Source organism: Apis laboriosa, unplaced genomic scaffold (genome assembly GCF_014066325.1).
Source record: "Apis laboriosa isolate Shangri-la unplaced genomic scaffold, ASM1406632v1 scaffold105_cov147, whole genome shotgun sequence".
NCBI lineage: Eukaryota > Metazoa > Arthropoda > Insecta > Hymenoptera > Apidae > Apis > Apis laboriosa.
Window position 1 is genome coordinate 1,119,639 of NW_025220714.1, and position 21,689 is coordinate 1,141,327.

General features: G+C 36.5%; 1 protein-coding gene across 1 annotated transcript in view; it reads left to right on the plus strand.

Annotated features, from left to right (window-relative positions):
* The window catches only part of LOC122720848 (heparan sulfate glucosamine 3-O-sulfotransferase 1), a 45,772-nt gene that overhangs the window by 15,596 nt on the left and 8,487 nt on the right, over positions 1-21,689 (plus strand). The window contains exon 2 of the mRNA XM_043947881.1: positions 13,764-13,857. Within this exon, the coding sequence (XP_043803816.1) occupies positions 13,799-13,857 (59 nt within the window). The 5' untranslated portion in view covers positions 13,764-13,798. The remainder of the gene's footprint in view (positions 1-13,763; positions 13,858-21,689) is intronic.

Below are 21,689 nucleotides of genomic sequence, written 5' to 3' on the forward strand. Positions count from 1 at the left end.
GAAAATAAATCCATCCATAGAGAGAGAGAGAGAGAGAGAGAGAGATGGTGCGGATTCTTTTTAAAAGCGGTACAGTTCGATTGCTGGCCTATCCCTCCCCCGACACGTGCAACTCTTTATCCGTTTAACCTTTATCCTGTCGCGTTCGAATCGGCAAATACGATGGGCTGTCTTTGTTCCTCTGACTTGTTGTCCTCCCGGGAGGGACTCGAGGAATATATTCCGTTCCTCGAGCGTAAGCAATCTTCGTTTATTAGATCGTTTTCTTCTTCTTTTTCTTCTTTTTTCGTTAAGGTAAGATGGTAAGATGGCAGTAGAGATAGTTTTCAGGTGGTTGAACGAGAGAAGTTTTGATAGAATTTTTGTGTCCCTGTGTGTTTGTGATATTGTTTAAAATTTGTAGAATATTTGTAACGATAGGTATGTGCATAAGTTGAGCTGTATTTTGTTTGCTCTTATGAGTATCAATTTTGAGTATAAATGATTGGAATTAAATATATTATAGATATTATTATATTATAGATATATTATAAATATATATATATTATATTTAGATATATAAATAATTATTCAGGTGTTACAAGTTTGTCAGTTGGTTTTTGCATGTAATTAAATTCGAAAGATTTGGATTCGAATTTTTGTATTCTTGTATTTCTGTTTATTGTTTAAAATTTGTAACAAAAGCTCCAAAATCATTTGCTCCTCTATCGATCTATATTTAAATATAAAATTAAACGATAATTATCCAGGTGTTATTAGTTTATCGTTGTTTCTTGCAGATAATTGAATTTGAAAGGTTTCAATAGAATTTTTAAAAAATTTGTAACAAGAGGTATCGTTTGCTCCTCTATCGATCTATATCTAAGCATAAAATTAAAATAAACGATAATTGTTGTTGATCCAAGTGTTGTTAGTTTGCAGATAATTGAATTTGAAAGGTTTCAATAGAATTTTTTTAAAATTTGTAACAAGAGGTATCTGTATCATTTGCTCCTTTATCCTTATCTATATCCAAGTATTAATTTTACATATAAATGATTGCAATTGAAGTATAATTATTTCAATTTTTTCGAATTGCATCTTCATATTTTGCACTTGCAATATCAAGAATCGTGTAAGAATAATACCAAAATTCCCTCTCACACACCCCCTCTATCGAGAATCGAACTTTCTCCAAACAAGAAACACAGCTTCGCGTGAACGCTTGGTTTAACCGTATCCCTCCTTTGTGAACGTATCCTGTAAATTTGCGTTGCATACTTTCGAGCAATATCGTATCGAAATGAACCTGAAAAGTTAACGATAACGTTCGATCGGCGCGCCACAAATTTGAGATCGTTTTCAACTTCTCTTCTCTTATTTCGAACAAAAATTTATTATTATTATTACAATAAATAGCGAATGGATAAGCAAAATACCACTCATCTTAACAATTGCTTTTTCTGAAAATTTTTTTCGAAATATTCGAAAATCTTTTCTTCACGTTTCATCTAATCTTACCAACACAAATTTCATCCATGATTACCTCCCTTCTCCAAACCTTTCTACAAAAATTAATTCCTTCCCCACCGTCTCGAATTTCCCCCTAATTATCCTTTTCCGTTGTCTTCTCGTTGAAAAACTCACTGAAACCAGAAAAGGAGGAGGAGGGGTGTTGATCGAAGAAAAATTGTCGGGACACGCGTCCGTTTAGCTTTGTCCGCCTTTGATCGCGTTTCGACCTCGTGCAGCGACGAGGAGGAGGGGAACGAGGCGAAGAACGACGTAATCGATGCACGAGAAGGGTGGCCGCGACACTTGGCCTTTGCGTTGCTCCACGATCCTCCAAGCCATGGCGCAGAGAGAGAGAGAGAGAGAGAGAGAGAGAGAGAGAGAGAGAGAGAGAGAGAGAGAGAGAGAGAGAGAAGGGGCTGTGCAAGCCCTCCCCCACCCACCCCCCTCAAAAGTGCTCGAGGAGAAAGGTTGAAGGGGGATCGAGTTAGGAAACGTTAGTCTCCGTCCTTGGGACGGAATCGGCCAATCCTCGATCCTTCCAACCCTCTTCCAACCGAGAAAGGAGGAGGGCAAGGGACGATGCGATTTAAATTCGATTCGCGGATAGAGTCGAAGGGTTTTGTTCTATCTACATGCGATGGAGATGTGTCAAATTTTCGAGAAAATGGGAGATACGAGTTGGAGGAGATGCGAGGGAATCTTGGTAATTTTAACCGAAATTACGGAGAATTTCACAGTTGAATTGTAGCCGTGCTCGAAAGTCACGAAGCAGCGGGAGTCACGTTTCCTACGTGTAATTTCAAAGTTGAAAAAATCTTTTATTTACAATTGCACGACTTTAATGTTTTATATATATATATATATATATATATATATATATATATATATACACGTTACGTATGTACGTTATGTATGTACATTTTGACCCAGTCTCCAGTCATTCGAAAGTTCCAATTTTTCATCTTCTTCGAAACGCCTTAAAGGCACGCGAACGCGATGATTGGCCGGGATAGAAAGTCTAATAATAAGAATTATTTCGCCGAATTGTTTCTCTATATCGCGGCAATTTTCCTGGAATCGTTAATAATTCCTTAAAAAAGAAAGAAAAAGAGAAAAAATTGAAGAATAACAAAGATCTTGACGAAGATTTGGATAAATAACCGCGAAACGGTTTATCAAAGATTTATTTAAAAAAGAAAGAAAAAAAAAATATATTATTCAGAAGCAATCTCGCACAAAGAATTTTCACGTTCGAATACGCTCTTCGTTTAATTAAAACGCACTTGTCCTCCCTTTTTCCCATCGCTTTTCGAAATACGTGCTAAAAGCCTAATTCAACCGTGCTCTCTTGAGAGAGAGAGAGAGAGAGAGAGAAAGAGGGGCCTTTAGAGCCTTTTATGGCGCAACCGTCTCAGAATTACCGTCCTTTCAAACTCCTCTTAGCGATGGAAAGATGTTGGAAAGACGAGGACCGAGCATTCGGATAATTTCCATGCCCTTCGACTCGTTTTCGTTACGAAAATCCCAAAGGGTGACACCAATTTTTCAATTTCAATCGTATCGTTTCTTCCTTTCTTTCCATATATATCCTTCGTAAAAAAAAAAAAAAGAAAGTATCGTTCTCTCTAAAAGAATCAAAGAAATCTAGCTCTATCCAGAATTATTATCCCTCGAAGAATCCTCTTCTTCTCCCCTCTTTGTTTTGAAATTTAAACGCTGATGTAACAGAAAGAGAGAGAGAGAGAGTGGACGAAATTTTAACGATCGCCTGTTGAAAGTGGTGGAGGAGAATTAGGGCAACGTGCTTGACCCGGGTTTGTTTTGACGATGAGCCCCACCCGAACGAACGAACGAACGAACGAGAAAAGTTTTAAAACGTGTTCAATATATTCAGAGAGACGCGTGAAAAATCGCTCGAACGTGTCGTTTCGCGCTCGCGAGCTTCTTTCGGACAAAACGGGTTCGACCTCGCGGCAATTTCAAACCGAATTCCTTTCAACAACGACTCCCGCGTTCGAGAAATGTTTCGCGCAATCCGTTAAACTCGTTTATGCATGCAAAATTTTTTTAAAAGAGGGAGGGGGGAAAGGAAAGGAGGAATATTCGCGTTTTACTTCTTTCCCCTCCCCTTCTCCTCTTTTTACTTATTTACGAATGAATTTCACTTCGAGAACACGGTTCGAAGAGCGTGTAGATAAAAAGGAGGTATCGAGTTCATCAGTGGAAGTGAAAAGAAGAAAAATGGAGAAAGAAGGAAACTGGATCTATTCGTTGACGAATGTATGTTGAATTTATATACGTCTAAAGGTATTCGACACGACCCATATTTAACGCAGTTTATTCCTATTTTTTCTTTGTCGAATATATTCTTTCTCATTGTTACGTTTGGTCGAGTCGTTTCACGATCTGTTCCTTCATAGAAAGCTCCAATATTAAACAAACTCTATTTTAGAGTATCGTAAATAGATTTTCTTAGAGAGAAATTTTCACGTTCTCCTAGAGATACTTTTACGTGATAATCATATGACAACATATGACAATACATCTTGGAAATATATATATATATGCAAAGGTACGACGACTCGTATCTCGTATATATTTATGCGCGAATCGAGTGCGACTGGACGCTTTTTGAACCGAGCTCACAATAATTTAACATAGTTTATTCCTACTTTTTCTTTATAGAATATATTCTTTCTTACCGTTATTTCTGACCGTTATTTCTGACCGTTATTTCGTTTTACAACCTGTCCTCCAATAATCTTCGAGTAAATTCCAGCGCAAAAAATCTTATCTTATCTTATCTTATCTCTATTGCCTTCGTTCCTTTTCTCTCTAAATTTTTTGCGTTACTTCACCATTACCTACCTCCGTTCGAGTCTATGTCGGTTTAGCATCGGTGACTCGAAAACTTGTCGTTCGAATATTTTCTTCTCTCGAATCGAACGAAAATGAATTTTTCCATTGAAATTGCTTCGTTCTTGCACGTTCGTTATATTCAAGGATGAAAGATTAACGACGAGAGACGCGTGTGTATCGATATTACATGACAACATCGGCCGTTTCTTTTTAGATCTCGACGCGTTCCATCGACTCGTCGAAAAGGAATTTCTAAATGGAGCGTTCACGGGCAAACGAGGAGGAGGAGGAGGGAAAGGAGGTATCTCGAGAAGTTCAATGTCGTGTTGGAGAACGTATTGTCTACCGGTTATCGTTTTTTTCCCCCTTTCTTTTCTTTTCTTCTTTTCTTTTTTCCTCTTGTGTATAAACCCTCGCTTGACCTAGGCTCTCTTGCACAACGAGGGTGTACTCGATAATGACAACAGGGTGACCTGAAAATCGTGTCAAGAATGCTCGATCGCGACATTGAAAGGATGGAAGGAAGGAAGGAAGGCGCGTGCCATTTCGTTGAAACTAAACGATTTCGTGAAATAAGAAGAAAAATAAAGTTTACTCGTACTTTACAAGAGATTCGATGAATATTGAAATCGACACACGTGTGACACACGATTTTTAACGTGAGAAACAGATTCTTGAATTGAAAATTTCAAAAATTTCTTCTCTCCAAATTTTTCTCTATCGCGTTGCGATAACATTTATCCACGGGAACGTTATTCAAGTGACGTTGCTCCTCTCCTCATCGGTCCACGAAACTCGAGGAAAATGAAAAATGGGATTTTTACCCCGATCTCTCCTCGAAAATATTTTTCCACTAGCACTAGTTAATCGTAAAGGATAAACGACACACGAGATATTATTAAAGCACGATACATTTGAAAAAAAGTTTTCTGAATCGCACACGTATGTAAAACATCTCTGTAGAATACACCTCCAAGTTCTCTTCGAAATTATCGATCCGATGATAGAGAAAAAGGGGAAAGTTTCCAGAAATTTCCCTTTCGTGTTCCTGCCGCGTCGAAATGCGCCTTTTCTAAAAAAACTGAGCCGTTCACCGTGCGAAGAAACGATCGACTCGAATCTTTCGAATTTTTTTCCTTTCGTTTTCTCGACGTTACGATTGGGCGGAGAGAAAGAGGGAGAGGGGGGTGGGGAGAGATAAGTTTCACCGTTCGACCAATGCGGTTTCACGCCGGTTTTCGCGATTTCGGATAATAGTTGAGGGGAGGGGGGAGATGAAACGTTTTGACGTCATATTTCTCGCAAAATATGAGAACGGACTGATTTCGTTCGATTGGAGGGGAAAAATAACGAATAAGAGATTCGATTTCTTTTTTTTTCCCCCTCTTTTTCGTAAGTACAGTGAAACCTGTGTTATTCTCGTTATTATACGAGTATCTGAAAAATGAACGAACGAAAATGGTGGAATCGTGGATTTGTTCTGTTAAAAAGTTGATGACCCTCGATCTTGAATAACGTTTGGTTGAGAATTTTTATACGAAATTATTCTTCACTTCTAAGTGTGAAACTAAGTTTGCTCCTCGAATCTAACCTAACTACAATTGATTTCCTTTAACTTTGACTGGCTTTAAAAATTCAATTTTATCCAGCTTCGATTATAACCGCCGCGTTCCTCTATCTATCTATTGGAATAATGGCAAGTTTTATTGGAATAATGGCAATTATGATAAGTCACTAGATGATAGATTGGAAAAATTATCAGTATTATTATAAAAATCACCTCGATTCGAGGAAAAATTATCAAAATTGCCATCATCAAAATCATATTAAATCACTGCGAAATGGATCGGGGAAAAATTACCCAAAAAATTGTTATCAATAATTATAATAGATCATAGATCGGAAAAATTATCAAAATCAGATGGATCGCGATGGATCGTAGATAGATCCAGGGAAAATGATGAAAATTGCCATCAAATTACCGCGAAAACCGATAATAAATCCATAATAAATCGGGAAGAAATTTTCCAAAAAAATCGATTCAAAAAATCGTCACCAAAAAATGATAGATCACTAAATCATCAGATCGGAAAAATTATCAATATTATAAAAATCGATTGGAGAAAAAATTATCCAAAAAATTGCCATCAATAATTTATGACAAATTGCTGAATCATAAATTGGAAAAAATTTCAAAATTTTCAAAGAAAAATTTCGCGGACCGAGAGATCAGAAATGACGAAAAATTGCCATAAAATAAAAAAAAAATCATATCGATCGCCGATAGATCGTAGGAAAAACGATCGAGATTTCCAGAAAAATCGCCGATGAGAAAAAATCGAGACGAATAAAGGTGTGATAGATCGAAAGTTCGATCGATTTTACCCGGTTCGAAGAAGGAAGGGGGAGGGGGAAGAAAAGGGAGAAAAAGTTTCGGGGGCGAGTTTCGCGTGTTGGTGGCGCATCGCGCGAGTAAGATTCCGTGGCCGGGGCGGGTTTAACACGCGGTGCACCACGATGAAACGAGCCGCATGCATTAACGATCGCGAGATAACGTTTCCAGTTTAGGATTTGAATAATGTTCCTGGAAACGGTTCTTAAATCAACCGAAATAAGAATAGGTCGAGATCTCTTTTGCGGCATGATACACACACCCCCTTTTCCCCAAGAGAACTTTCCCTTTTCAATTCGCCTCGCTTTCTTTTATTAACAAAAACCTTGCGTCAAAAGGAATATAATAGGCGCCTTATATTCTTAACGAAATCGTCTCGGATTAATATCGAGAAGAAAATTAAAATTATTTTCGAAATTTCCTTGGGAAAATCCTTAAATCGAGCTTTTCTTCTCTTCGAATGACATAACACGACATTATGTCCCTTCTTCTTTAATTTTATTCTTGACAATTATGTCCCCGTAATTTTTCTCGCAGGAAACGTTTACATTCGCTCGAGATTATTTCTTTTTTTTCAGTATTATCGTGTTCCTGTTAGACTGGCGATATACAAACATCACACTCTTCCTTCGATAAATATTTGAAAACGCGGCGGAACTTCAGCTATCGTAACGCGTTTTTTTAATATCGCGTAGATAGTGGATAAATTTTACTAGAAAACAAGCGTTTGGCGGTTGCATACGTTGCGCACAAGTAAAATACGTTGCGTGTCAAATATTAAATAAAACTGGAAGAAATCGTTTCAAGAAAACGCAACGAAAGAATGAAATTATACTTGCCCTATAGAAAAACAAATTTCACAAAATCTATATAAATATAAATAAATCTATATAAATATAAATAAATATAAATAATCTATATAAATATATATAATATACGTATCTATATAAATCTATATAGATTATATTATACACATCTATATAATCTGATACGCATAAATCTAAACGATTATGGTTAACGTATGAAGAAACGTACTTTTTTCTACTTGCTTTTACGAAAGAATCCATCACGCGATCCGCCACGCGAAAATCGTCTTCTCCCTTGTTGATGAAGTCGATTGATCGTGAACGAAAAAACTCGTTGCGTGTCGTTCTCCGTTGCATGTCAGGAATGATGGAGTGGGGAGGGGAAAGAGAGAAAGAGAGCAGTAGAAGGAGAGTAGAAGAAACCGTGTATCCTCGTGGAACGAACCGTTCATGCCAAAGGAAGGAACGTAAATGTGTGTTATATTCGCCGCGACCGTCGAAGCGACCGTATACACGCTTGTTTTCATTTCACCGTGCATCGTTAACCTCTTTGTCGTTCGACGTATCGATTCTCTCTCTCTTTCTCTCTCTCTGTCTCGGTTAAGCTTCCTTCTTCTTCTTCCTTCTCCTCCTCCTTCTCTTCTTTCTCGAGACGTATGCGAGGCCATACAATTGAAAAGTAACTGATAAAAAGTTTCGAATTATTAAAGTGTGTAAAAATGCTTCGAATAATATTTATTCGTTTTATTCGCGATTATCATTACGTTTCGAAGATAGATTAAAATTGAAGTTGAACTCGAAATAAACTTCGATCATTAAATTTTGCTCATCATTAATTATCTTTTTCGTTTGATTGTTAAAGTATTTTTTTTAGGAGTGAAAGAAAGTATTATCGAATTTTTGTCGAAAATCTTGTTTTCTATCGTTATTTCGAAGAATATAGGATAGAAAATTTTCTCATTTTCTTTTTTACCGTTCTCGAAGAGGCGTGCAAGAAGGAAGAAAACGAACAAGGATAACAAATTAGATTAAAGAAAAATTTTTAAAAGGAGAGAGAGGCGAATATATCGGTTTAACCATTCCAGCCAGAAATTGTTTTCCGCGGGCTCATCCATCTTAGCTCATCCAACTGTAGGCCGGCCATTGTGCTCCGCCAAAAAGCAACCGGGTTCCGGGATCGATTAATCTCGACGTCGTCGTTCTTCCTTTCGTTATACCGTCGACTGACAAAAATCCGTGACACGCATCCCTTTCAAAGGGACTCGATGGAGAGGCTACCACTGTTTGTGGAGGACGACGTGAGAAAAAATTTGTGACCACGTATTCCTTTTTTTCTCGATGGGAAAAATTTCGAAATTTCGAATTTTTCAAAATAGCTTCTTTTTTTTCTCTCGAAGAAGTGAGAATGTCTCTGATTGAGATTCTTCGCGAAATTTTTCAAAAATTTTTCAGTTTTCTTTTTCGGAGAGACAATGATCTCGATGGAGAGAGTTTCGAAATTTTGAATTTTTCAAAGTAGATTTTTTTTTTTCTAGTTTCTAGTTTCTGGAAAGAATGATAGATTATTATGATTAAAAAATTTCGACGTTATGGAGGAGAGGATTTATCCTTTGCGAAATTTCCAAGAAAATTTTTCTTTTTCAAAGAATTTTCCAGTTTTTCGAAGAGAGGACGATGGAAGAAAATCTGTGACCATACCTTTCTTTTTTTTTCGATGGAAAGAGTTTCGAAATTTCGAATTTTTCAAAATAAGTTCCTTTTTTTCTCTCGAAGAGATGAGAGATAACCAACTGAAAATCCAAGGAGAAAACTAGATTTGATTTGAAATATGATTCGAAATGTAATTAAGACGCGTTATTGGAATTTACCTTCCTTTCTTTTTGGCCCTCAATGAAAAAAATTTCGAATTTTTCAAAGTATCTTTTCTTTTCTCGAGGGGATATTGGAAATATCCGTGATTAAGATGAATTTTCATTATAATATTCGTATTTCGTGGACACATATTCATCGACCCAAGATTCAATCTGCTTTGCAAAATTTCGAAAATTCGCCAAAGTAGCTTTCCCAATTTTTCTAAAGGATGGCAATATTATGGCTGTATCAATCAACCTTTGATTAAGACAGATTAAGGGTTATCGATCGCGTTTTGCACGATAGAGAGAGATTCTCGTTCGAAAGCGAGTATAACCAGCTTTCCAATTTTTCGAAGCGGGAGGGGGGAGAGAGGCATCTCGATGATCGAGATGAGCGCGCTCGTCGGTGGAATTTTGCATAATTGAAGGGGGTGGGCTCGTTAGCGTTTAAACACAACGCGTTTCGAAAATGGAAATGTTTTAATTGGGACGGTGGTTTAACGGACGCTCGCTTATTACGATCTTATTTATACGCGCGAAATTAATTCTCGAAGGCTTTGTTGCGATCCCTCCTCCTCCTCCTCTCCTCCTCCTCTCCTCCTCCTCCTCTCCTCCTCCTCTCCTCCTCCTCCTCTCCTCCTCCCCTCCTCCTCCTCTCCTCCTCCCCTCCTCCCCTCCTCCTCCTCCTCCTCCTCTCTTCCACTCCTCCTCCTCCTCCTCCTCTCTTCCACTCCTCCTTCTCCTCCTCTCCTCTCCTCTCCTCCCCTCTCCTCCTCTCCTCTCCTCTCCTCCTCCTGTCCTCCTCTCCTCCTCTCCTCCTCCTCTCCTCCTCCTCCTCTCCTTTCCTTCTTTTCTTCTGCTCCTCTCCTCCTCCTCCTCCTCCTCCTTCATTCTACATTATATACATTCTACATTGTTTCTCTCTTTCTTTTTTTCTTCCCTTTTTTCGCGCTCTCCCTCGAAAAGTAAAATGGAATTCTTTTGAAAAATATTTTCGTTAATATTTAGGTTAGGTTTATGTCCTTTTAATTTTGGCAAAGGTGTCGTGTAATCGTCGATCGTAAAGATAAGGAGAAGTAATAATATTAATAAAATTAAGATAAGTGAATTTTCAAGATTATCGTATTGAAATATATTTTCGAATATAAAGTAAAAATGTAGTATGAAAATAGTTGGGCAAATTCTCGTATTAGATATTTTCAATAGCGATCCTCTGCTTTCACATTTACGTCTCTATGAAAAGGAAAAGAGAAAAAGAGAAAAGTATTCCTTTTTATAGAAATGGAAGCGATGCTCATATCTGATTTTTTTTTCTCTCTCTCTCTCTCTCTCTCTCTTTTTGGAAAAACCACGTGCCTATAAATTTTCGTATATTTTATCAATGGCTTCTCTAATGGAATAAAACCATTTCACCAACGGAGAAAATCCGCCTCTCGCTATTTTATCTGTGTATATATATGCTTGAACCACTTGCACGTATATGTATGATTATTCGAGAGGAAAAAAAAAAAAAATACTTGACGCGTAATTTACCTTCGATTTTTGATTCGTCTTGAACAAATCACAGAAGTGAATAGTGGAAAGTGTGTGATACGAATCAAGAAAATTATTACACCGCAAATACTTCCTTTCTTCTTTATCTCGTTTCCATTGAATTTAACGAACGTTTAAGTCTCTTTCTTTCTCTATTCTTGTATTCCTTCGCAAAGATCTTATTCAAATCGTTCGAATTCATAAATTCCACGATTCATTCCGTACAATTTTTATGATCAAAATTCTCTCCGATTTTTTCGACTCGATATAAATCGAATTAAATTAGCTTTTGTAATTTTTCGAAGGAATGACGATATGCGTGAATATCTTTGATTAATAAAAAGGATTCCACTTCGCGAGAGTAATAATTTTTCGAAGGAATAACATAATATCAATAAACAGTCGTTCGAATCTAAAGAAATTAATTCTGGTAATCCCTAGCTTCCTTCTGTCGACTATAAATTCCCTAGATTATCATGCGAAAGATTAAAAAACGCGAATTCAATAGCATTTTCTTTTTTTTTTTCGAAACGAAAAAAAACTTTAATAATCAAAAAAAAAAAAAATGGCGAATAAAAATTCGAAAGAACGACGTTATAAGAATATTTATAAATAGTTCTTCGAATCTAAAGAAATTAATTCTGGTGATCCCTAGCTTATTCGACTCGATATAAATTGATAAATCGAATCGAAAATTAGCTTTTTCAATTTTTCGAAGAGACGACGTTATGGGAATATCAATAAACAGTCGAATCTAAAAGAAAGTAATTCTGGTGATCCCTAGCGTTAACTAAAAATTTTCTACATTAGAAATCACGCGAAAGATTACAAGACACGTTTTTCTTTTTTTTCGAAACGGAGAGAGACTTGAAGTTCAAAAAAAAAAAAAATGGCGAATAAAGATTCGAAGGACGTTATAAGAATATCAATAAATAGTTATTCGAATCTAAAGAAATTAATTCTAGTGATCCCTAGCCTCCTTCTATCTAAAAATTCCCTAGATGAGGAATCGCGCGAAAGATTAAAGGACACGAGTAGCGTTTTACGTTTTCTTTCGAAATGGAGAGTGAGAGACTTGAAGATCGAAAAAAAAAAATGGCGAACAAAAATTCGAAGGAACGACATTATAAGAATATCAATAAATAGTTATTCGAATCTAAAGAAATTAATTCTAGTGATCCCTAGCCTCCTTCTATCTAGAAATTCCCTAGATTAGGAAGCGAAACATTAAAAGACACGTTTTCCTTTTTTTTCGAAACGGAGAGAGACTTGGAGATCGAAAAAAGATTGGAAGGGAGAGACATCGACGAAACGGATGGCATCGAATCGGCGCCAGTTTGCAAACAACGGGAACAATGATCGATAACCGGGGCGGATGCACGTATCACTGCGGTTGCGGGGACAATTCTTCTTGCCGATTCCTTCCAAACTGTTCCCATTTTCCTCCTTTTCTACCCTCTTCTTCCCTCTCAAACGCTCGAAACGATCTTAAACTCCGTCGATACGCAAACTTGTCCCATTCCTTCTTCGAATACCTCGAAATTATCATGGGGATTCAAGACTCGTTTTTCGACGGGATAAGTGAGAAAGGCTCGCGTAAATTAGTTGGAGAGACAATTTTCTCCTTCTTCGTGATTTTCAAAGTTCGCTATCCTATTCAACTTACATTCGTAAAATTCCAAAAAAAAGGATATTAGAAAGGATATTAAGATAATATATTAAAGATAAGATATATAAAGATACGAGTTAATATATAATATAAATTACTCGCGATATCCCTTTCGAGTCCTTAAATCTCAATCGTGCGATATCAATCATCCCATTTATCCCTGTTCGCCATTTTAACCTAAAAATTTCATCGATTCTCCCTTTTTTATTTTTTTATTTTTTATTTTTCATTTTTTTTTTTTTCCTCCAGTTTCACGGTACGCAATACGATGAATAGATAACGAACGAACGAACGAACGATGCACACAGGGGTTCTCGCGTCAACGGAACGATTAATCGAATTTCGAGGAACGGAACGAACGTCGTTTTTTGCGCGGCGTGCAAAGATGCACGTATCAAACTAGCAAATTTCATTGCTATTTTATTCTTTTTACTTTTTTTATTTATTTATTTATTTATTTTTTTATTTTTTTTTTTTTTCCAATTCCTTTGCTCGTTTTATTTTCGAACGATAGAGAATAGCAATTTGCATGCCTCGTGGTGGTGGTTTGAATATTTTCGAGCGGCTAGAAACGAAAGTTCGTGCATGGAATTACTCGTTTTCGATGAACAATTTCCCTCCCTCCCCCCTCCTTTTCTTCTTTTTTTTTCCATCCTACGTTTTCACAACAGATATTCCGAGGAAGAAGAAGAGTTTCGATCGTCGTTTCGCGAAAGAGGGGCCGGTTAAATTTATAAAACTACACTTGATGACAAATTTTCAAGTTTCCAAGTTTCTTGGGAAAGAGTTGTAAAGCGGATAGAATGAGAAAAGTTTTGGAATTGTCGTCGCGAATTTTCATTTCTCCTCGCAATAACGCGGCCAACTTTCCCACCAATCGCCCTCGAAATCGTTGTTTCGCCGCACCCCTCTTTGGCCGAGGCCAAACATTTCGCGGATTAATTTCACCCTTTCGTTCCTTCTCCAATACTGTCTTTTCAATAATTCCGCTCGAACTGTGTACGATTGGCTCGGCCAAGAGTTCCATCGAAAGACGATCGATATTTTTTCTCCCTCACTCTGTCTGTCGAAAACGATGAGTTTTGTGCATGTACACGAATGAAGAAGCGGGTAATAAATGTGCGCGTGGGAAAAATTTTTATTTTCTATTTTTGCAGAATCTTTGAGAATGTGAAGAAACAAAGGAGCGCAAATGCCCAACCAGGCACGGCCTCGTCGAGAGTGGTCTCCCCAGTCCCCTATACATGTATTGTAAGTACATCTTTAAATTCATCTTTTTTAACGAAAGTTTATATATTTAGTTTATATTAGATTTATATTATCGTATCATGTGAAATTTTTGTTGGAAAGAAAAACGATATATTTTTGAAACTATATATAATATTTGTTCGATCGAGCCTTGGATTTTCTTCATTCAGACCTCCAACCGATGTATTTCATTTTTTTATAAATTCTCCAATGTCGAATATTTTATCTTTTAAAAACAACACCGAAACGAGTATGAAATATTGTCTCATAGAAGAATAGGTCTATCGACTTACGAAGCTTGTTTCTCGATCCATTTCTCTGTTACGATATCTCCTCGACGAATCGTTCTTTTTACGAACGGTAACGATGATTTCGTTATTCGTTCAGTGTCCATCTCTCGTCACAGCTTGTAATTCTACTCGAAAATGGACTCGTGCCGTTTCGAGCTCTGCGCGATGACCACGCTTCGAGACTTTTCATTCTTCTTTGGTTGCCGTCGATACCCACTTTTCCAATTTCTTCGCCTTGACTCGAACGCGCGAAAACCGTTATTCTACCTCGAGACTCGTTTTTGAAATTCTCAGACCCGAATTTTTGAAACCGCCATCGAACGATCTTTTCGTCGATGGAATCTTCTTCGAAAGCTAACCTAATATTTCGATGAATTTCGGCTGCACTAGTTTAAAATTCGTACAGGAACGATATTCCAAATTCGTTCAAAAGTTCGTGGAAAAACAGTTAAACTTAATAACAAAAAGCTACATCTGCATAAGAACAATATTTTAAATTCGTTCACTTTTTGAAAAACAGTTAATAACGAAAAAGAAGTTATTGTTAATTATTTGTTGAATTGAGATTTGAACTTCTCTTCTATCTTTCGATATTTTTTAATGTTAAAAACTGGAAGCAGCGATAATAATGAATTATCGAATAGTAAATTAATCGAATTATCTTTTCGAAAGCTAACCTAATATTTCGATTTTAAACTACATCCGTACAAGAAATAATAAATATTCCAAGAAATAAATATTCCAAATTCGTTCACTCGTGAAAAAACAATTAAACTAATAACAAAAAAGAAGTTATTACGGAAAGAAAAAGTAAGGTTAGGTTAAGTAGAGTTTATGGTTGAACGTCATTTATTCTAAAATTGGCAAGTTGATGTGCTGCATAATATACAATTCTGTTGAATTTTGAACTCTTTTGTATCTTTCGATATCTTTCAATATCTTTCAATGTAAAAACGAAAAATTCGAAGCACCGATAACAATGAATTATTCGACTTACCGATGGAATCTTCTCAAAACCTAACCTAATATTTCGATGCGTTTTAAGCTACACTCGCACAAGAACAATATTCTAAATTCGTTCACTTTTGAAAAAACAGTTAATAACTTAAGAAAAAGAAGTTATTGTTAATTATTTGTTGAATTTGAACTCCTCTTCTATCTTTCAATATCTTTCAAAAAATAAAAAACGAAAAACTCGAAACATCGATAATAATGAATTGTCGAGTAATAAATTATTCAACTTATCTGGATGGAATCTTCTCCTCAAAAATTAAGGTAATATTTCGATGCGCTTGTCCTATACTCGTTCGTAGAAACAATAATCTAAATTCGTTCATTTCTGAGAAAACAATTAAACTAATGTGAAAAAGAAGTTATTACAGAAAGGAAATATAAAAGGACAAATATAGTGAAAACAAAGCAAAGTATAGGTCAAGTAGAGTTTACGAGTCGCGGTTGATCTTCCTGTAAATATCCATTGACTGTGTACAGGATCGAAGATCGATACGATTATCACGCAACAATTCTCATCCTATCTATAATTTTTCGATTACACATTGCGATTAAATAGCCTTCTATCGAAGCAAAAGATTTTCCGATTTTTCGAGAAACTTCGACAAGATCATTAATTAATTTAAATCTACGAGAAAATTGCAACTCGATTCGCTCGCGTTTCAATTTATTAATTCAACGCGTTTCGATAAAATTCCTCGTTAGAAATCTTTTCGATGGAGGAACTTTCCTCCTGGCTAAATCTATTTATCCAGGAATTTATTTTCGAATCGAATCGTTAGACGTAATCGCGAAGAAAATCGCAAAAAAGAAAGAGTTGAAATGAATCGTTTCACGAAGATGAAAAAGTTTCGCGAACAAGCGTTAATCCAGAAAGATAAAGAGAGAGAGAGAGAGAGAGAGAGAGAGAGAGAGAGAGAGAGAGAGAACGGTATTAGAAACAGTGGAAATATCGCGTGTGGTTAAGGAGCCAGGTCCCTTGTATCCGTTGCAAGAAGATCGTCGCGGTTCCTAATTGGGCCAATTGCCAAGATAAGATCTTGAATTTGAAGGAGCGGACATGGCGCGCGGTCACGAACCGAACACGTGCCCGACACGGCCGGACGTAATTAAAAGGCGGGGGACGCTGCGCCATGTTGAGCACGCACCAAAATTACACTCGTCATAACCGCTACGTCCATCCTACGCTACGCCACTGTAACGAGAAGCGAGAATTGACGGTGGATAACTCGCACGAAAAACCTTCCAACCGTCGAGATACCGTTGGCGAAAGCGGAGTTTTTATTTCCCGCTTATAAAAATATTAACGAGAACGGGAAGATATATAATAGATCTTCTTTTAGAATTCTTTAAATTCTTGTTCTTCGTAAAAGCGTACGGGGGGAATATATGATATGGTGATAATAGGTGCACACACGATCGTTAAAATAATTATTCGTTAGTCAGAGGTTAGATTAACAGGAGTAGATAATCGGGCGGAAAGTCTTGAATTAAGTTTCTTGTTGATTTAACAGATAATTGGAGAAGAAGGGGCGAGACGAAGAAGGTTAGAAATTATTTTCTCTCTCTCTCTTTTTCTCTCGACGCGTTTATTATATTATTATATGCCAATATGTGGAAAGAGGGACGGGTTTGTTCGTCGCGTTTGGATCAACCGCGCGTGGAAATTGCGATTCGGTCCCGATAAATACGGTCGACGCGTTTCCAAAGAGAGTCGCTACCGATGCGAGATAAATATTTGGCGTTGCGCCAAAAACCGAATCTTCTCTTTCTCTGCCCGTGACTTCGCTCGCTCGGCCGGAATCAACCGATCGAGAGAAAGAAAGAGAGAGAGGGGGGGAGGAAGGGAGAGTCCTGCGGTTTTTGCACGCTGTTTATTCTCCTCCTTCGATCGGCCGATAACTTACCATCCTTCTCCGCGAAAATTTTCGTTTCTTTTTTCTTTTTTTTTTTTTTCTTTTGATTTAAGTTTGAGCAATTTGATCGTTTTAATGAAAAAAAAAAGGAAAACAATATTTTTTAATATATCGTTATCGAGATTATCGGTTTGTCAAATAACGTTATTAGAGGAAAGTGTTTCTTCGAAATGGTTTAGGTGTTAGGTTAGGTGAAGTAGTTGAGAAAATTGAAATCATTAAATCGGTTAAGTGAAGGCGAGAGAAAAATTTAATTTTTGGTTTATATCGGCGGTTGAGAAATTGGATTAGATTAATAAAAATGACAATTGTCGAAAAATAAAATTTTCTCGCTGTTCGATGTATTATCTTTTTTTTTTTTTTTTTTTTTTAAATATCAATCCAATTTCGAAGGAATAGATTGTTTCTTGAATAAATTCGAAATTTTATCGCAATAATACGGATATTTCATAAGAGGATAGTCGAGGCAAAAATTTCGCTTTGGCGAAAATTCGTCCCCGTTCGCCGATCAAATCAATCACGGGATAATGATAATTCTCTCTTTGTTTCGCCAATGAAATTTATACCATAGAAAAATCTTTAATCTCGTTACGAATCGGCGAATCGTCGAGAGATGTCGTCGCGTAAATTGCACATAAACGCGTCACGCGAGATTAAAGGATTATAGTCGCGCATAAACATCGCACGTAACGAAACTATCTCAGGCCGATAAATATTCGAGGATAAAAGTTACGATTTTTCTTGTGTTCCTGAAAAAAAAAAAAAAGGATTCGAAAGTTTTTCTTTTTTTCTAACGAATAGAGAGCCATTGGTTAGTCACATTCCAATATGGCGAAGAATCCATTCATCGACTCGTAACATCGATCTGCTCTGCAGGTTTTCGAAAACGAAGAAAACGAAAAAGAAAATTAAAAAACGAAGAGTGTTTAATTCGACGTACATTTTTATAATTATAATATTTTTAATAATCAATGTACATGTCTTGGAAAGCATTAATCTATCGCTTCGATATTGAACAAATTATTTTTCTATTTTTCTAGAGGATTGTATGCGAGTGAATGAAAGAAATCCAGAATTTGTGATCGAAGAATAAAGAAACAGATTTTCCGCAAAAAAAAAAAAAAAAAAAAAATATTCCGTTGAAAAATCAAAAAACAAAGAGTATTGTATTTCTACGTGACAATCAACGTACATCTTGGAAAGCATCGATCTAACGCTCCGATATCGAACAAACGTCTGTTTCAGAGGATCGCGTATAAATTGCACGGTTCTCCGAGCGAAGAGAGAAATCTAGTTCGCGATCGAAGAATAAGGTTCTCTCTCCGGGAAACGGATGTCGAGCCGAGTATAACATTTTTCACCGTATATCGCGACAGCTTTTTCCCGGCCGCCGTTTCACAAGAAATCGATGATGCGCGATACGCAGGAAACGATACGATCGTAAAAGAAAAGAAAAAAGAATTGTTCGCCAATTTTTAAGCCTCGACTCGAGGCTCGCCGAGTTGAAAAGTTTCTTTTTACTCCCTTTTTAAATTTATTTCGGTTGTAAGATCGAAACTTTCCTCTCCCCTCCTCTCCCTTTTTCCCCCTTCAGAGACTCGTTAACCGTTTTTATTTAGAAACTTGAGAGAACGTGCTTTCCTTTCCCCGCCTCCTGGAGAGCAATTAAGATACGCGAGCAACGCGTTAATTCCTTCGTCTCGTTTCGTCCATCGGGATCGCACTCGTCCTCGCAGTTGGAAACATTTTCGACCGTTTTCGTTCGCTCGCCATCTTGGGACCTATGAAATTTTCTAAATGGCCATCGTCGTTTCGAACAATGTGGCGTGGGATCACCATTTCTTAACGATGAATCTCCCTTTGTGTGCTGTGCATCTGTGTGCGTGCGTGAGTGAAAGAGAGCGCGTATATGTGTCTGTTTATTTAATCGTAAACGAGTTGCTCGAGTACAGTAACCGAAATTGCGTCGGTGGCAAGGATAAGAAAAACGGAAGCGCGACGATTAGACAAAACGAATATAAATAATCTGGAAAGAAAATATATGTTATATCTCGATTTCCTATTTCCATCTCCTCATTTCGAATTTTATTCTTTCCTCTGGCGTAGCTTTAAACGAGATTGCCCACCGAAATTGCTGAAGAATCAAAGCGGGTCTTTTGAAAACGAAAGCTTTTTTCGAAAAATGTGTAAACGCGAATCCTATTTACATCATCAATTTTTTCGATCGGAAACTTGTTATCTGTTCTTCGTTGCGATGAAACGAAGGAAACTGTGCATGGAACTAATTTTGTGGATTTAATTGGAAGGTATGATGGCTAACCGTGAAACGAGTTGGCTCGAAGGCAGGAAGGAAGTGGAAAGAAGCGAATTGTTTTATCCGCGCGATCATCCTTATCCGGATGGGGGGGGGGGGAGTGGTTCCTGGAACAACGGTTGATTTATCGATTTCCAGTTCCGATAAAGCCAACGTTTCCCCGTGTTGGAACGTTCCAATGTTGTAAAATCCCTGATAAATCCGTTTTTCGTTAAGTTTTCTCCATCACATTCGCGCGCCCGCGTGAAATTTCGTTTTCTTATTTAACAAACGTGAATTCTCGTTGTTGTTCGATGGTTTTCTCGGCTTAACGTTAACTCTTTGTGCTCGACGAATTTTTCAGTCGGACGATGTAGCAACTCGATGTGTGTGACCAATAATAAAAGTAAAGTGATTTTATACATTTTTTAATTTTCCTTTCGCTATTTCTCTGCCGCGGCAAAAATGTGCCCGAGAGAAAGATCGACAGCGGTCGCATTTTTTATTTTTTTTTTTTTTTTTTTTGGTGATTTTTATTATCGAGGAATCTCGTGAGAGAAAGATACTCGATGTACGATAACTCCAATTACTCGTTGTCTTATGCAATTTTAATCAGTCGTAGTAACGAAACAATGAATAAAAAAATAATAAAGATCTATTTAAAAATATTGCGCTTTTGTTAATTGAAGATAACGAATCGCTTCAGTTTAACGCCGCGATGCGAAGTGATTCGAACAATAACTGGACAAAATTTTATTTTTCCCCGATTTCGAGCTTATACGGGAAGATTTAATTTTTAGAAAGGGATATCGCTTCTTGTTAATACGTTAATAATATAGTTATTTTATTGAATATAACATAAAAATATAATTGTATATATATAAAAGATAAATTAACATTGCATTTAATTAACATAGAATAGAAAATATATAAAAATATATAATAATGTATATGTAACTTGATAATAATAAAATATAGAAGAAAAATCAATGAATAAAAATAACAAAACAAAATTACAGTTTTTTTTAAATATTCACCATCAAAAATGTGCTAATTTCATTCGAATCTGAATCCTCAGTGGCGACTGAGACTAGTCTCTCGAGCGCAAAGGGTTAATCCACGACGCCAAATCTGAGAAGTAAATAACGAAATCGGCGTCATTAAAATGTAAATCTTTCTCTTTACGAATATATATATAATATAATAAAACTTGGAAATAACTTTCTTTGAAAAGCTATTATTCCAAAAATTTTTTTTTTTAAAGCGACTCGTGAATTTGAATTTGTAAGTCTCGTTCCCACGATAATCGATATTTTTCAAAATTTCTTTACGAATCGAATTGAACATTGGAATCGACGCGCGTCGAATAAGCTCGATTCAGAAGATCGAATGAACGAATGAAAACACGTCAGGGGAACGCTTTTCGTTCCTATTGGACTGCTGCACAATTATTGCGATTTTTTTTTTCTCAAAAAATTGGTTTAATTTTTTTTCGTAAAAATAATCCTCTCTTTTCGGTCAGTGAAAATGCATAAAATCAAAAATCGTATCCACATATTACACTTCATTTGGAGAAAGCTCTTCGCCAAAGAAAGCTCGTTGAGATCGCGAGATGCATTCCAAGCTTTCTCCAAGTGGAACTAGAACCATAATAAAAATTAATGATAATCCTAATTCATAAAATAAATAAAATAAATTTATCGAATTAAAAACTATTGACAGATTAATAATTATTAATGATAATACGTCGAATATATACGATTTTCGATATCAATAATATTTCGATAAAAATATTTCGATTTTTGATAAAAATAGTTCTCACTAAAAAAGAAGAGGATTTATATATATAGGATTTATATAAATATATCGATCTTAAAACTTCAAGTGAATTAATTAAAAATATTATTTGAATAATTAAATCTCATTTTAAAAATTATTTATCAATCGTAATGTTCCGTATCTCCACCTAATTTTAATATAATAGAAGGTTTAAAATTATTGGATCGTAATAAGGTGAACTTTTAATAATTAAAAAATTTTTATGAAAAAAATATTAAATTTTTAAAGAGGAAAAATAATTACCCACCGATCTACTATTTTCAGTGAATTTTCACGAATTCCTCCGATGATTTGAATAATCTCCCTTCTAACAAACACTGATGCACCAATGTCAGCGTTTCCGACGAGATTCTCTCTTATCTCGATGTGTCCATTTTTCTCCTCCCGAAAAATCGCCCGGATGACGGCTCGCTTCGCGTTGTCGTTCGAAGCTGCCAGTGTGTCTCGATAATGCTCTCGATTCGCGCTCGAGACCGTTCCTGCCAT